Source organism: Spermophilus citellus (assembly GCF_964194105.1).
Source record: "Spermophilus citellus genome assembly, chromosome: 3".
Classification (NCBI taxonomy): Eukaryota; Metazoa; Chordata; class Mammalia; order Rodentia; family Sciuridae; genus Spermophilus; species Spermophilus citellus.
The window spans coordinates 60,633,457-60,650,450 of NC_138184.1; the positions used below are offsets into that span (position 1 = coordinate 60,633,457).

Below are 16,994 nucleotides of genomic sequence, written 5' to 3' on the forward strand. Positions count from 1 at the left end.
ATCTTGTGTTCCCCTGGCTGACGGGCCAGTTGGCATGAGGCAGGAGAAGCGGGGCTGATGGTCATGGCTGCAGCTGCTGACTCCAGCTTGGGTTTGCCCTGTGACCTCACCCTTATGTTTGCTCCCCAAATTTCCCCAGATATCCAGGTCTTACCTGGTCTGTTCCTGCTTGGGATACAGCCAGGGAAGTGCCAACAGTTTATGCTGGTGCTAGTGGGCCTGTGCTTGGATGGCCATGCCAAAATTTTGTCATTTCCCACTCTGTGAACTGCGGAGCCAGGGTAAGCGAATAGTCTTCTCTCAAAGGACCATCTTCCTGCATTTTGTTTACTTAGTGCTCACTCTCCTAGGAGCATCTCAAAAACTCGTTTAACATAAAAAAATGGGCCCCTCAGCAGATGATGCCACCATTACCAAATTCTAAGGCAACGTGTGCCCAAACTAGCGTTTTCAAGTGGCAGAATTATCTTGCGGCTCCACAGGGGGCAGCGGTCAAAGCCCTGCACCTGCCCCAAAACAGCTGGAAAAAAAATGCCTCTTTAAAAGTAGAAAAACCCACACATCCCCCCCCCCCCGTAACAATCTTACCATTAAACAAACAAACAAAAACCAACAACAACAAAAAACAGCTTTTCTTTTGTTTTCTCATTCTCCAAGTGTGGATTCCTGACATATAACCCAGAAAGTCTTTACCTAATATTTCAAGAGATAAAAATTAATATATATATATATATATATATATATATATATATATATATATAAATAAATAACTTTTCCTATGGAAGAGGGCAAAACTTAGCAATATATTCCTTATCATCTTAATTTCTGTGGTACTTCTAATTTCTCATTTTGTATGTCTATTTATTTTCCCCAGAGTTGCAGAAAATAAAATTTTTGCTGTTTCTAAAGGACAAAAAAAAATCCAGATATTATAAGTTTAATGTTACATTGTTTTTCTTCTAATTCACTATTTTCTCCAACTTAACTGATAATACCCTGAAATCCTAAGTGGGCTTAACTTCTGGAGAAAAATACCAAACCCACTTAATTTCTAAAATTTATGCTGAAATCCCAATGGGGCCTCCATTTATTGCCATCTACCCTAACTGGAGACCCAATTCTGGCTTCACAAAATTTGACTATTCCAACAACTTAAGAAAATGACAAAAAAAAATCACACAAGCACATAGTAATAACTTCTAAGAATTATGGCTGAGCCATGATGGCTCTCCAACCTTAAAGGTCCATGGAAAGAGAGAGCCACTGGAATTATTTATTCTTATATAGGAGATACACAAGGGGCAAGTTCCATGGAACATTCTACCCCCAAAAGAACAAAGGGGTAGGATTACAAAGGAACAGGTGAGTGTAACTCAACCTCAGTGGGTAACACCTACTCCTGGAGGCACACCTTTTATCCTCGCTGGGGGAACTCCAAAGTTACTGAGACTTGGGACTACCATGCCAGACTGAAGACAGTAATTGTTCAGAACCTGGTGCATCAGGAATTGAAGGGATCTGCATCCAGGTCAGCTCCTGACAGTCTGTACCATAGTGTTATCTAAGAATTTCTTTATTTTTATCACATTAACTAGTTATGCTGATTAAATTTTAATTTTAATTAAATTAATTTTAATTTAATTTTAAATTTTTTTACTTTTAATAAAAGTAATATCACATTCTCAATTAATATATAATCTCCCTGAAAATTATTATATTCAGAATGATATCCAACATAACACCTTGCTATACTTCTCATAGATCAAAATTTTCCTCAATAATGTATATTTTGCTGATATGCAAGGCATGCAAGTTACAGATGCACACATTGTGTGCATTAGGTTTTGATAGAGTATGCTTTTTAAAAAACTTTGACTAAAGCTTTGATGTATCATTGGTATTTATAGGGCTTCTCTTTAATACTCAATCTGTGGAGATTTTTTTAAGATGTGAACCTTCATTAAAAGCTTTGTCACATTGTTTACATTTGTAGGGTGTAATCACTAGTATAATGTCTGATAATTTTCAAATGGTGAGATTTGATTAAAAACTTTGCCACATTTCTTTTTAGTACAGTAAGTTGTCTTTCTAGTATAAAATCTTTGGTGATCAATAAGGTGTGATTGCACATTAAATGACTTTTCATTTTATAGATTTCCAAAAATTCTCAAGGATGAATTCTCTGGTGCTTCATAACACTTGAAACATACTTAGAAACTCTACCACATTCTTCACATTGTATGGCTCTTCCCCAGTATAAATTTTCTGGTCAACATTGAGCCTGGAAATTTGACTAAAAGTTTTGCCACATTTTTTTTATATTTGTATGGGTTCCCTCCAGTATAAATTCTCTGGTGACCTATAAGGCTTTGCCAAGTAAGAATGTAGGAATGTAAGAATCTTTACATTCTTATGTCTTCTCCAGTATGAATTCTCTGGTGTTGTATAAGACGTGATCTTTGATTAAATGCTTTGCCACATTCTTTACATTTGTGTGGCTTCTCTCCAGTATGAATTCTCTGGTGTTGATTAAGATGTGATCCTCGATTAAAAGCTTTGCCACATTCCTTACATTTATATGGCTTCTCTCCAGTGTGATTTCTCTGGTGTTGAGTAAGTTGTGATGTTCGATTAAAAGCTTGGCCACATTCTTTACATTTGTATGGCTTCTCTCCAGTATGAATTCTCTGGTGATCAATAAGGGTTTTCTTGAGAGCAAAAGCTCTGCCACATTCTGTACATTTGTATGGCCTCTCTCCAGTATGAATTCTCTGGTGACGAGTAAGGTGTGATGGTTGATTAAAAGCTTTGCCACACTCTTTACATCCATATGGCTTCTCTCCAGTATGAATTTTTTGGTGATGCATAAGGTATGATTTTCTATTAAAAGCTTTACCACATTGTTCACATTTGTATGGCTTCTCTCCAGTATGAATTCTTTGGTGACGACAAAGGTGTGTTCTTTGATTAAAAGCTTTGCCACATTCTTTACATTTGTAGGGCTTCTCTCCAGTATGAATTCTCTGGTGAACAATAAGGCTTTGTTTAATATTAAAAGCTTTACCACATCCTTTACATTTGTATCGTTTCTCTCCAGTATGAAATTTCTGGTGAGCTAAAAAGTTTGATCTTTGATTTAAATCTTTGCCACATTCTTTACATTTGTATGGCTTCTCTCTAGCATGAATTCTCTGGTGAGTAATGTGTTGCCTAAAATTAAAAGCTTTGCCACATTCTTTACATTTATATGGTCTCTCCTTGGTATGAATTCTCTGTTGTTGAATAAGGTGTGGTCTTCTATTAAAAGCTTTGCCACATTCTTTACATTTGTAGGGCTTCTCTCCAGTATGAATACTGCAGTTTTTAATAAGTTTTGAATGACACTTGAAGACTTTGCCACATTCCTTACATTTCTTTGGTCTCTCTCCACAGAAAATCCTATGGTGTTTAGTAATGATTGAGGTTTGAGTAAAACTTTTGTCACATTCTTTACTTATGTAGGGTATATCACTGTTATGATAAAGGGTTGAGGAATCCTTAAATGCTTTGAAATACTTTTTAAACTTGTAGGGCTTCTCTCCAGTATGAATTATCTGGTGTTCAGTAATGCTTTCAAGTTTATTTAAAGCTCTTTCACATTCCTTACATTGATAATTCTTTTCTTGCATATGAAAGCTTGGATGGATACATTTTGAGCCTTTATGAAAAACTTTCTCACTTTTATTGTGTTCATAAACCTTCTTTTTAAAATGGTCACACTGATGTTTTCTAGGACTTAAAAAAAGCATTAAATTTTGATGAGTTTCACAGAATTATACTGATTTACAAAAAAAATAAATATAGTGCTAATTACTTAGGGTACAGACCTGTCAACAGATCTTGAATGATTTATCATAAATGTAGAGATCTCTCTAATTATCTATATCTGAATTTATCTTAAGCAATAGTAGGTACGTACAAACCTTCCCACATTCATTAAAATTCCATGTTTTGGCACACGGAAAAACTACTCACAGGTCTTTTTGTAAAATAAGAATGAGATTGATCACAGTCAGAAATGTGTTATTTTTTATCCTCTTGTTTATAGAAATGTTTAAGTGAATATTTACTCAATGCTATATTTCAAAATATTCCAGTAACTAAATGAAACATAAACCAGACTCAATAGCAAATATTGTCATTTATTTAGAGAAAGTATATAATTCTAAGAAACTCTGTGGAGAATATTTAAAGGTACACATATATCCTCAAAAGTGACTAACATATTTTCAGCTGCCTTCTTGGGTTCAGGGGAAGTTTCACGTCCCCACAGCACTGCCACACACACCTCACCCACTAGCACCTGCTTCAGGCTGGTGGGGGCCTTGTTGAGCATGCATATGCTTTGGGCCATGGTCATGGCCCCATGAAGGGCCACAGCCAACTCCATGAAGCAGAGGATTGATCCACTGCTGAGTCGGGCAGATGTACCCCCCTGTTCACGGCACTGATGGTCAACCTTGCCCAATATACAGAAGAGCTACAGCTACACATTGCAAGAACTGCACTGCCTGGAACTCTAGGACAACCTGTACCTGGACATTCCTGAATGCTTTTCTTTTGTTATTGTCTACAGCAGACTAAAGAGTGTGTCGAATGAATATTATTTCAGTATAGACAATGAACTCAAATATGAGAATCAAGATAAGCAGAAACCTGAACCATACAGTCATGATAATAAAATAAATGAAGTGACACAAGGTGATAGACTCTGGGCCCTGAAAAGCCAAAAACAATTAAAAAAAACTAGCATTATACCACTCATAGTAATTCTTTAGTCCAGTGTTCAAAGCTGTAAACCATCTGAACCTAACATTTCTGGCAGTGCAGACCTTCTAATCTGTGTCAAGTAAAAGCAGAATTTTTTAAAAAAACTTTTATTTTTTTAGTTGTAGGTGGATACAATATATTTATTTTATTTTTATGTGGTGCTGAAGATGGAACCCAGTGCCTCACACATGCTAGGTGAGTACTCTATCTATGAGCCAGAACCCCATCCCCAGAAAAGCAGTTTTAACAGTCCCTCTATATCAAAAACTAACAGTCTTGCATTAAATAAAAACCTGTGATCAGAACTGAAAGAAGACTTTAGAAGCAGAAAACTCTTGACAAGATGTAGCATACTCTTTGAGGAAAAAAAAATTGCAGACACTTTAGCTGATTTCCACCTTAGAAATTCATCTGAACTAGAAGAGATCCACTGGAGTTTCAGCAACTCACTGAGTCTGGAGTATGAGCAATGTCATGAAGGGCTTGGCTGCGTTTTGCCTGGGTTAAACCACAAAAACACTGTTGTAAACTTACTCTGAGGAGAAAATATCCTACCCTCCACCATCCAGAGAGCTAGCTTGTCTGTGTGGTGCATTGTGTCCCTGTGATGTCAATTAAATTCATTATTGGCCTTCAGAAGAGTATCTGATGGAGGATTTTGATGCTCTTATTTTCTATTCACACTGTGATGCCAGCAGATGCTCCTGCCATGTTCCTTTCTAAATGAAATGTATTCAATTCACCATCCTCCCTCTTCTCTTTGAAATACTGTTGTGACCCAATCAGGAAAATTAAAATACTGTTTTCTTTCATGCATGAAAACACACACACACACACACACACACACACACACTGTTGGGTTTGGCCCCTGGAAAGAACAATCCCATATTACATTGGCTTTAAGAACAAAAACATCAATAATTTTCAGAGTCTTTCTTACCACTGTGGATTATTATTTCTGAGTAATCAGGTTAAAGCCATCCCAATGACAGCTGTTGCTTTTGGACTTCAGTTGTTTGCATTGATGGCACTCACTTCTGCCTTTTGTCAGATACTACACTAGTAACTGTTGAGTGCCTCCTGCCTTCAACCTCCTGGAACATAGCCAGGTCTGTGATGCACAATAGTCACAGAAACAGTTTATATGCTGCTATAACAAAAACAAACAAACAAACAAACAAAAAATTGGTTCCCATAATTAAAGAATGTATTGCAAGTATCTTTGTTACTTTCCTAAGGACTAAGCAGTTTTGCTATATGGTAACCACGCTTTCCTGTCCTAGTCTGCAACCTGGAGAGAGGTTCTATTGGAAAGAAGCACCAGGCAATGCTTTTTTCCAAAGACAAGGTGAATATATGGGGAGGATTGTATGAACAGAGCTTCCTTTTTTTTTTTTTTGCAGTTGGAGTAAGACAGGATAAAGTCTTCTACTTGAAGAGAAATGTGATAGGAACTGAGGGCAGTGGTCAGATACCAGTGTCTTCATATACATTTTTTTCCCCAGCAGGCTATGAGGCCATCCCAATGACAGTTGTTGCTTTTGGACTTCAGTTGTTTGCAGTGATGGCACTCTCTTCTGCCTTTTGTCAGAGAGTACACTAGTAACTGTTGAGTGCCTAAGGATTCAGTCAGTTTCAAAATTCTGGTGACTAGATCACAGGAAGCAGTAGTTTTCTAACCCTGGAGGATAAAATGCCTAAGATCTGGGTGGGAGGTGAAACACTCCATTTGCTGTGTCACGCTGACACAATGTTAACCCCTTGAGCTGTGCCCAGGAGTATACTATTATGTCTCAAGTCCACCCTTATAAAGACCACCTCCTCCCTAATTAGCCCCAGTGGTTGCCAATCCACATGTCCATCTGAATCAGGCTTTTTCCTTTATCAGAATGAGTACATGTGCTGCACACCTTGGCTCATGTCAAGTTCTGGCCCCTCCTGGTGGACAAGCCAGCTGGTGTCTTGGCCAAAACCTTTAGTAACCACAGTGCATTTCTCTCAGTTGCCTTTCTGTGTTACATTCTTAACTTTCTAGCAAAAATCACTATCACTATGACTCTTGCTAAAAATCCCTACGTTTAACTAGCTAACCAAAATGAGAAAGAAGACACTTTGCATTTGTTGAAGGCACATTCCTTGGGATGGCCAGATAATTAGGGCTATGGGTTCAGAAGAATCTCATAACAACAGTATTAAGCTTACTGGAGACATGGATATGATCCAGGAAGTTTCTGGATTTGACGCTTCAAATGTTTTCCTTCCTATGTATAAGAGCAAACCCCATCCTACAAAACAAACAACCAACCAACCAAACAACAACAACAACAACAAAAAAAAACACAAAATATGCAAATCTTTTCGGATTCCAACTTGGAGTTCTATTGAAGGTGTTGTTGCTATGGAAAGTGAAGCAATCAGATGGAGGATTTTGCTAACTTATGAGCCCTTAAATAGCACTGAATGCACATCAAGATCATCTCCAGTGGAATTAATTTATAAATGAATTTATAGATGCCCTTGAATCAAATTATCAAAAGTCAGGGAGAGTCCAAGAATGGAGTGTCTTAAAAAAAATGTGCTTCTGAAAGTGTAGAAAAACTCATTATAGGCCAAAGAGAGACTGGAACACTGTTCCCTACAGGGGAGATGGTTGATGGTGAGCCATGCCTCCTTCAAAGGTCACCTTACCTGCTAAGTGTGGTGGTTTTAATTGTCTGCAGAATTTTCTGATTTACAAGCTTTAGTCTTTCACCTCCCCTAATCTGCCCCAACATCCATCCTGCTACCCCTTACCCAGAAGTGTTTTCTACCTCTTCACTTGCGCCAAGACTTATCTCAGAAGCCTTCCCGGTATTTTAATAAGGCCCTCAAGTCTGCTTTTGGGGCTTCATGCAGACCTGTAGGTCACAAGAACTCTGGATATTCTGGGAGCATTGTGCAAAGAATTCCTTGAGCCTACTCTTTGCTTGAACTGTCATCCATGACAGATAAGGAGTGCACTTATTTGGTGTTTTCTAGAAAGACCTAGTTGCTTCTCCTCCTCCTCTTTTTTTTTTTTTTAATTCTTGTCTCATTTAAAAAGCAATGATTATCAAACTTCCACCTAAAAAAATATTTGATTACTGAATAGTTCTTGTCAACTGAAACGTACTAGTGACACTCGCTGTTATTCTTCCATTTTTTCCATAATCTGAGTGTTTTCCATGTCTGAAAGTGGAAATACTATAGGTGTGTTTAAAAAAGAAACAATTCACCTATACTGTGTAGAAAATTACTGTTTTATCACACCATACAATTTTCAGATTGGAGTACTGCAGTATTATATTAATAATTTGCAGACATTAGTATAATGTGCACTCAAGTACAGATTAGTATTCATTTTAAAAAATAACTAATTAATCAGTATTTAATCATTGTTTTGATTTTTTATTAAAATAAATATTTCTAATCATATTTTTAAAGCTGAGAGAATTGCTGAATGATTATTTTTCTGAAGGTGTTTTGAAGAGAGTTTCATAATGGCCTGAAATGTTGCTTATATACGTGGTTTGACACATACTGTCACTTTGAGGAGTCTTCTGAGATGTTATATAATAACATAAACTGACTTCATTTTAAATAATCATCATGCATTTGTTACGTTCATTAAGATAAATTACTGAACTTCCCTCTGTCCCACAATTTTCCATTCCTTCTTTAAAAGTAAATTTTTATTGTCATAGTTTCCATACCTTCCATTTTTCATGGTTTGCCATAAATAGTTTATTCCTTGCTCTGCTGAAATTTCTAGCATTTGATGAGGAGACATTCCTGAAAGAAATTAAAATAACAAATTATTCCACTTATTAGACTGTGGTGAATATACTCTTCAAATATATAAAATTTTACCGAGGTCAGGAAAATATCCATAAGCAGTATAATCTAAGCCCATTGTTACTAAAGAAATATACAAAATCCACACTGAAATGGTGACAAACTTGTGAGCGCTTCCAAAATGATCTTGAGATTTCACAAGAACACAACACTCAAACTTTGACTATGTTGTGACAAGACTTTCAAATTACAGCCTCTCAGTCCAACTTTTTCAGATTCCACATGTGACACAAATATTGCAGAAAATGACTTGATCCTTTATTTCTTCTCTCTTATGTTTGGGGGAAATGTAACTTAAAATAAAACACAGGGGTGTTTTATCACTGAACTACATCCATAGACTTTCTATACATACATTTTTATATGTTTTGAGACAGGATGTCAGAAAGATAAGGAAGCTCATTTTAAAGTTGCAATTCTATTACCTTAGCCTCCAAATTATCTAAAATTACAGTTATGTATCATTGCATCTAACCAATTTTTGTTTATTTAGTAACTTTCAAACCTTTTGCAAAATGACTATAATCATGTATTTTTAAAGGGATTTTTAAGTGGAAAAACATCAATGAAACTAACAACACACACACACACACACACACACACACACACACACACAAAGAGAAAATTGACTCAAGCAGAGACACTATATAACACTATAAATTGACACTTGGGAAATTGAGAGTTGTTAATTATCTAAAGAATGCCAAGTAACCAACTGATTGATAATTATTGAACTAATTAACAATGAAGAAAAGTGACTGAAATTTAGTTTAAAAAATTAGCATTAGAAAAATGGAAAATTGTGTATTAGAAATATTCTTTAAGAAACAATGTCTGATAAATTAGAAATGTGGGAGAAAAAATATCAAATTTAACAATCTTAATTAAAAGATTCAAGATAAAGCATTTATACTCAACTTTTTAAAACTCTTCAAGAAAAATTTTTGATAGAACCCAGAAAAATAAATGAGTCATCTGTAAAGATACTTCTATTTGTTTAATAGTTGAATTCTTAGCAGACATCTTCCAGAAAGGAATTGGAGCATTTAGTCATGTGTGTTTAAAGGCAAAAGACACTAATCTAGAATTCTGTATACAAAAATAGTATTTTTTGAAGCTAAGAAACATACATGTTATCAAGATATGTAAATGCTCAAAAATTTCCTCACTTTTAGACTTGTTCTAAGAGAAACACTAAAGGAAATTCTTTCAATAAAATAAAGTTACACAACAGTATAAATCATAAAAATTTGAAAGGGAGAAAAGCAAAGTATACACAAATGTAAATTCCATTTTACTGTCATGGTAGTGCATAAAACATTTAATTCTGCTACAGAATTTGAAAGACTAAAGCATAAAAATTATCATAAATCTCTGTTAATTGGTATAGATTATAAAAAAACAGCTATGATATCAATAACAAATCATGATAAGACATGTAAAGTCACTGATTTTTATAAGAAACCAAAGTTAGTTCAGTTTAGAATAAAGTGCAAACTAAGTAGTTTTATTTCTTATTTGTTCATTTTTGTTAATATGACAGTGTAATGTATCTTGACATATCATACAAACATGGAGAATAATTTACCAATCTTTTGGTTGTACATGATGTAGAGTTACACTGGTCATAATTCATACATGAACATGAAAACATTATGCTCAACTCATTCTACCATCTTTGAAGAACTTTTATGTGACTTCAAATTTATAACAAAATTTGTCATAGAAGATATAAAGAAAAATAGGGAGGTATCAAAACATTACTCTAAAAAAATATATGAACCACAAATTAAAGTGGTTTTTTAAAAGTAAGAAAAACTATAAGAAATAACCCAAACTTCGAAAGCTTAAAGTAGTAAGTTCTTCCTCATCAGTAATTTAAGTACAAATAAATTATTATAAAAATTTAATCAGAACACATAATGTAACCAATAAGATTAAACCTAAATATATATACTTATGTCAGATCTAAGTCTACAGGAGTTTTCCTTTAGATATAAGGTCACAAATATACTAAAAACAAAAGGATGAAAAGAATATTACATTCAAAATTATGCAGATGATAATATATGAAATAATTAGAGGCAAAGTAGAATATAATGATAAATGTGGTCAATTTCTAGAATACAATAGTAGTAAGTACACGTGTAGCACAAATCATATTTTCCAAATATAGAAGGCAAACACTAAAAGAATTCAACATGATTGAAAGCAACCAAGTAATACTAGGGGACATCCATCCCCAATTAATGCAAAGGAACAAAATAGTATTGGAATAGTAAACAGGGAATAGAAAATTTAAAAAAGTATTATTACATTAAGAGTCAATTACATTAAGAGTCAATCTTGCTGGGTGTGGTGGTGCATGCCTGTAATCCCAGTGGCTTACGTGGGTGAGATAGGAGGACTGTGAGTCCAAAGCCAACTTCAACCACAGTGAGGTGCTAAAGAACTCAGTGAGACCTTGTTTCTAAATAAAGTACAAATTAGGGCTGGCAATCAATGTGCCTCAGTGTTTGAGTGTCCCCAAGTTGAATTCACTATACCACCAAAAAAAAAAAAAAAAAGGGAGAGAGAATCTTTTCAATAGTTTATGGAAATATTATCCCAAAGGGACCAGGTAAAAAGAACAAAAAAAAATGTTAATAGTTATTAAATACTGGAATTTTTTCTATTATAATTAGTTGGGATTCCAAAGGAAATTTGTAACCAAAAATTCGTCAATGTGACTTCAAAGCCAGATTTAGAAACTTAGCAAGACTCTGTCTCAAAAATAAAAATTAAAAAGGATTGTGCATGTGGCTCAGTTGTTAAGTATCCATGGTAGAAGAAAAAAGGCCCTATACCACACAAAGTGATTTAATAAGCTAAGAAAACACAAAACAACTATCAAACACTCAATATTATTTTAGCAGGAAAAAATAAGTTACTTAAAAAGTTGTATGGAGTATCCAGGGTACATAAATAACTAAACATTCAAAATAAAGAAAATGTATCCTGATATAAAAATAATGAAAGCTTCAATATTCAACAGTTTTATTTCAACATGAAGTTAGACAAGTAAGACATATGTAACAAAACTGAAAGTAATTAGCCCTCAATTTTAGGGCAAGCAAGAAGGAATGGTGTCTGAGATGGAAGGGTGACAGACACGTGAGCACTTGTTTTGGGGTTAAACAAATTTTATTTTTGTGTAAAAATAAACTTTCTAGAAATATGTTACAAAACAATTTGAATGTAAGGCTGTAGGTTTAAGTATAAGTAAGTTAGTTAATGGTTTTTATGAAAATTAAAATTTGAAAAATATATAAAAGATAAACAGAATTGTGGAAATCTTTGTAAGCTACCTTTGAAATGCTAATGTTTTACTCCTTCATAAAAGAACAAATTCATTTATGTAGAGATGATGAATATGCTAGTAATTCTAGCTGCTGGGAAGGCTGAGGCAGGGAAATGAAAATGGAAATATAAAACCAGCTTCAGCAACTTAGCAAAAATCTGTTTCAAAATAAAACTATAAAACTGGAGATGTATCTCAGTATTATAGCAACCCTGATTTCAATCTGCAGTATCCATACACATCTATATGTATTTATATAATAAAATTTAGATAAGTTATATGAATAGTCAAATAAACAAAGTAAACAATCAAAGCACTATATATAAATCATAAATAAAACAGGGATAATATTTACACTAGTATGTAAAAGCATATATAACTTAACTGAAAATAGGCATATGGATTATGTGTATTTTAATTTTACTTAATATTGTCCTAAAGCAAGAAGTCATGAATATTTCTATTCAGTTATAACATATGGATATAAAAATGAAAAAAAAAATCACCAATGTGAGAAAATGTACTGAACAACACTGAAGCTACTTTAGAGTGGAACTCAGAAAGAGACACAAGAATAATAGAAAATTTAATCCACAAAATTTTTAATAACTATTACTTAAAAAAATTCTCTTTAAATTACAATTCTCAGCTATACTTATATAGCCACAAGGAACAGGCATTGTGAATCATTGCTATTAATAAAATGGCAAAAATATTTCAAAGAAAATGCAATATAAGCCTGTATAAAAAGCTCTGATAAAAAAAATTGAGTAAACTTTAGAGAAACTGTTCTACAATATTATGTATTACAATGGATTAACTTAGAATTATTCAGACATATGCACAGATTTTCTAGTGACACCCCCGTGCACCCCCCCCACCCCGGGAAGATCAATAAACTTCTGTCAGATAATGCAAATCCTCAAAGGCATTAGGGAGTACTTTGTTAATTTTAATGTAGTGAGATTATTGGAGAAGAAGAAGGAGCTTCTAGAATTAGGAAGCATGGTAAATACAGGGCATGATATGCTCTTAACTGATGCAAAATAAATAAATAAATAAACCGAGGTTTGTATAACACATTTCTGTTGAATTTTAGCTTCTCAATTAACATTTTAAACTGTGGCTTCCTCTTTGACAGTTTATTATTTTTTTCATTGATTTCTACCAACTTGGATATATCGTTAGTGTCAATTTTCTTTCAAATTCTACAGTTATTTCTTGGGACAGAATAGTTACCAAGGCAGTCTTAAATACAGCAAGATGGCTTTATTGGAAAATGGAATATGACACATTTTGGTAATCTCATTGTAATTACTGATGGTTCTTAATGTTGTCCTCATTAGGAATAAAAAGAAAACAGGAGATTCCAGAAAATTATTTATTTATAATGTTTTTCCTGGGAGAAGCACTAATATACTTTGGAAGCATTTTCAGTCTCTAGATTGTGAGGACTGCTTTGAACTATCAAAACTGTAAAGAAAATATAGATTAAACATAAAAGAAAAATCTTTAACATTTTCTTTTCTACACCAATGCCCGATCTTTATTCTAAAAAGATGGATCTGAAATTTTATCATGTGGAATGGAAGCTGCCAAGATATATTCTATAAAGGAAGAAAAATAACTATTGATAATGAATTAGGGATTTAGAAGGAAATTTATGCTCACCCAGAAAGACCAGACTTCTATAAATCTCTAACATCACATCTCTATATAAATTCTGCTGAGCAGGATTCAGGTATTTCCATTCCTCTTCAGAGAAATCAATGGCCACATCCCTAAATGTTAATGGTTCCTGAAATAAAAATGAATAAATACATATAACATCAACCTTATGATCATGGTTGGCAGAGTTTTAATTTGACAAAAGTTGTAATAAATTGACAGTTTTAACTTGTCACAAGTTGTAATAAATTGATGATTTTAATTTGACATAAGTTGTAATGAGAGTTAGAAGAACTGGCTCTAACATAGGAGAGTGACCTCAATAATTCAACAGAGTGGTGTACTCTAATGTATTACCTATCTTTGAGGAAAGAAAATGCATTCAAAAGAGAATGAAATAAATACAAAATAAACAAGGAACAAAAACATCAGTCTATATACTATACTTCCATGAAATAAAATGCAAAATTAAGGAAAACATCAGAATATATATCTTAATTGTTATGTTTATATTTTATAAGATAAATTATGCATAATTCTCAGAAGAGAATTTTATACTGAGTTAGAAGAGTGCTTCTCTATTTTAATGTGTACAACCATGAATTGAAGAATTTATTAAAGAATAGACTGTGATTCTGTATTTCTGGGGTGCAGTCTAGGTTTGAATGTGCATCAAGCTCTCTAGTGATGCAAATGCCAATGGTCCAAAGAAAGCTGATGAATATTACTGAAGTAGAAGACTAAAGAAAAAATATTGCTCATAAATTCAAATTCAAATGTTTAAAGAATTTATGCATTTTATTATTATAGCATGTTGCAATAAGAATTCTTTCTCCATTAAAATATACAAATAACAATACGAGAGTTTTTCATACCTTCATGCATAAAACTCAAAATAATCTATGAAGCACATGCCTGTAATTCCAACATGGGAGGATGAGGCATGAAGATGGCAAGTTCAAAGCCATCCTTGGCAACTTAGTGAAGCATTAAGTAACTCAGCGAGATCCTGTCTCTAGATAAAATATAAAAAAGGGCTGAGGATATGATTTAATATTTAAGCATCCCTGGTTCAATCCCTGGTAAGAAAAAAAAAAATCTATGAAACCAGGAATGGTTTTAATTTTTGAGGACATTTTTTTCAAACCTCCAGTATATGGTAGTTCCTTGGGTTTGCCCAAGTTTATCTGACCTATAATTTATCAAAAAAGTAATACAAAGGTTAAAATAAAGTGTGAAATTAAAAGAAATTTCAGAGCAGGGTGGTCAGTTATTTTAACTAAGAAAGGAAACGGATACATGTTTAAAAAAAAGCAGGAAAATCAGATTGATTGAACTGATTAAACACATGTGGAAAATGACTGCCACATTGCAAGTGTGTAGCTGAGCATTCTGGTTCCCATGACCTCATGAAATGAAATGAAATCTCCATTCCTATCAGAGGTGAGGAAACATGTTTTCCTTCTCAAATCCCCTTCTTTGAACCAAATTTTAAATAAATAATTTGTATGAGATGAGAGTCCCCAATGGCAGGCAAAGTATCCCAACTGCTGCCTGGTAAGATTCAACTCCTTCAAGATATTAAACTATAAACAATGTGTTACGTGAACTCAAGGGAAAGGACCCTCATCTGTCTGTTTTGACACTAAAATTTAGATGTGAAAGAAGAGATTAAAATTTCTTACTTTGCCATTGGGCCTTCCACCCTAGATGTGTGCTATGGTTGTCTGTTTTTGTTGTTGTTGTTATTGCTGTTTGTTTTGTTTTGTTTTGTTTTGGTATAGAGTATGATGTAAGTTTAAATACTAGTAACATATTTTCATGTATATACGCATGTCTACATAATTAAAAATCATTTAATAGGACTTTCAACATTAAATCAGGAAAAATAAAATTAGTATTTCTTCATTCCTATTTCTCCTCAGTTAATTTGAAATCAGCGTGTATTAAATTCTGGCACCCTTTTTCCATCGGGTATATTTGTTGATGAGCTATCAAATATTAGAATTTATCCCACACAGAATGATTCAGGATTAAAATGATCAGTAAGTGGGTAAGCCCAATTTAGACTTGGGTTTAGCTGGGCTATACTTCTGATTTCATCTAGGCTCCTTTAGGCATATACTCTGCTACTTAATATGGTAGCCCTGTGGTCCACTGTGGCATTTTCATTCTCATTCACGTGGCATCTTCTCCTTCTTAAGCCTAATCTGAGCTTCTTCACTTTGAGATGTTAGGCTTTACAATAAAAAATCAGGGAGAATTCAAGACATTTTAGGCATAGGCATTATACCAGTACATTTACATACTGTAATATATAAGCCATTCTAGATTCAAGTCTTGGCAAACATATACTTGTCAATAAGAACAAACACAAAAGAACATTATCAATGGCCTGGATACAGGGGAGGATGAAAAACTGGAGCTATTTTTGCAGTTCATATCCTTTTTCCTTTTTTTTTTTTTTTTGAGAGAGAGAGACAGAATTTTTAATATTTCTTTTTTAGTTTTTGGAAGACACAATATCTTTATTTGTATGTGATGCTGAGAATGGAACCTTGGCCACACGTATGCCAGGCGAGCGCGCTACGGCTTGAGCCACATCCCCAGTCCTTTCCTTTTCTTTCAGATGACATTTATGTAACTATTCTAAATTCATAAATTTTATAAGACCATATGTTCTAAGAAGCTAGCCAGGTTTGAGATTCAGAATCACTATAGCCTGACTCAAAAACTCAAAGATTTTGCTAGGCCACAATAATCATGCAACTTTTCTAGGAATTTGTGGAACTGAAGAACGACAACTTTGTAATAGAAGCACAATTCTTTTTAGCTTCACATCCTTTACTACTTTTTACTATTAAAAAACTTTCAAGAGAACACTGAAGACTCTTTTAAAATAGGGAAAAGTTTAGGTAAATAGATTTGGGCTATGTTTAGGAAATGAAGGTAAATGATTCATTTGTTTATTTCTCATTATGAAATAATAGTTAAAATGTACATAACACACATAATATATCTGCAACTTCTTTCATTCTTTTTTTTATTTGCAGTCTACTTATAATTTTTAAACTATGCTAAACCTAGAAATTCTTTGCATGGAATAATTTCTTAGTATGAAAACAAGAGATCAAGACAGATCTACTGAGAAGAAATTTCCTCCTTCAGCCGTTTGTTTTAACAGCTGGGTATGTAAGAAAATCATCCTTTTATTTATTAACCAACATGGAAAACCCCTTTTTTAAGAACCACCACCTCAAAAGGCTAAAATGCGCAAATCCACACAACACACATGGAAGCCACA

At 33.8% G+C, this 16,994-nt stretch overlaps 2 protein-coding genes across 10 annotated transcripts in view; both read right to left on the reverse strand.

The window, feature by feature from the left end:
* Positions 1-16,994, reverse strand: part of LOC308643747 (uncharacterized protein) — a 738,434-nt gene that overhangs the window by 377,878 nt on the left and 343,562 nt on the right. The gene's annotated exons all lie outside the window — the stretch shown is intronic.
* LOC308644232 (zinc finger protein 701-like) overlaps positions 1-16,994 on the reverse strand; it is a 99,909-nt gene that overhangs the window by 36,699 nt on the left and 46,216 nt on the right. For 8 of the 9 annotated variants that reach the window (XM_081285100.1, XM_081285098.1, XM_081285101.1 and 5 more), the window contains 3 exons: positions 13,694-13,820; positions 8,541-8,619; positions 843-3,774 (listed from right to left, as the gene is read on the reverse strand). In XM_081285100.1, coding sequence (XP_081141226.1) covers positions 2,403-3,774; positions 8,541-8,619; positions 13,694-13,727 — 1,485 coding nt within the window. In that variant the 5' untranslated portion in view covers positions 13,728-13,820 and the 3' untranslated portion in view covers positions 843-2,402. Of the gene's footprint in view, positions 1-842; positions 3,775-8,540; positions 8,620-13,693; positions 13,821-16,994 lie in introns of those variants that run through there. The other variant, XM_081285102.1, reaches the window with a different exon arrangement.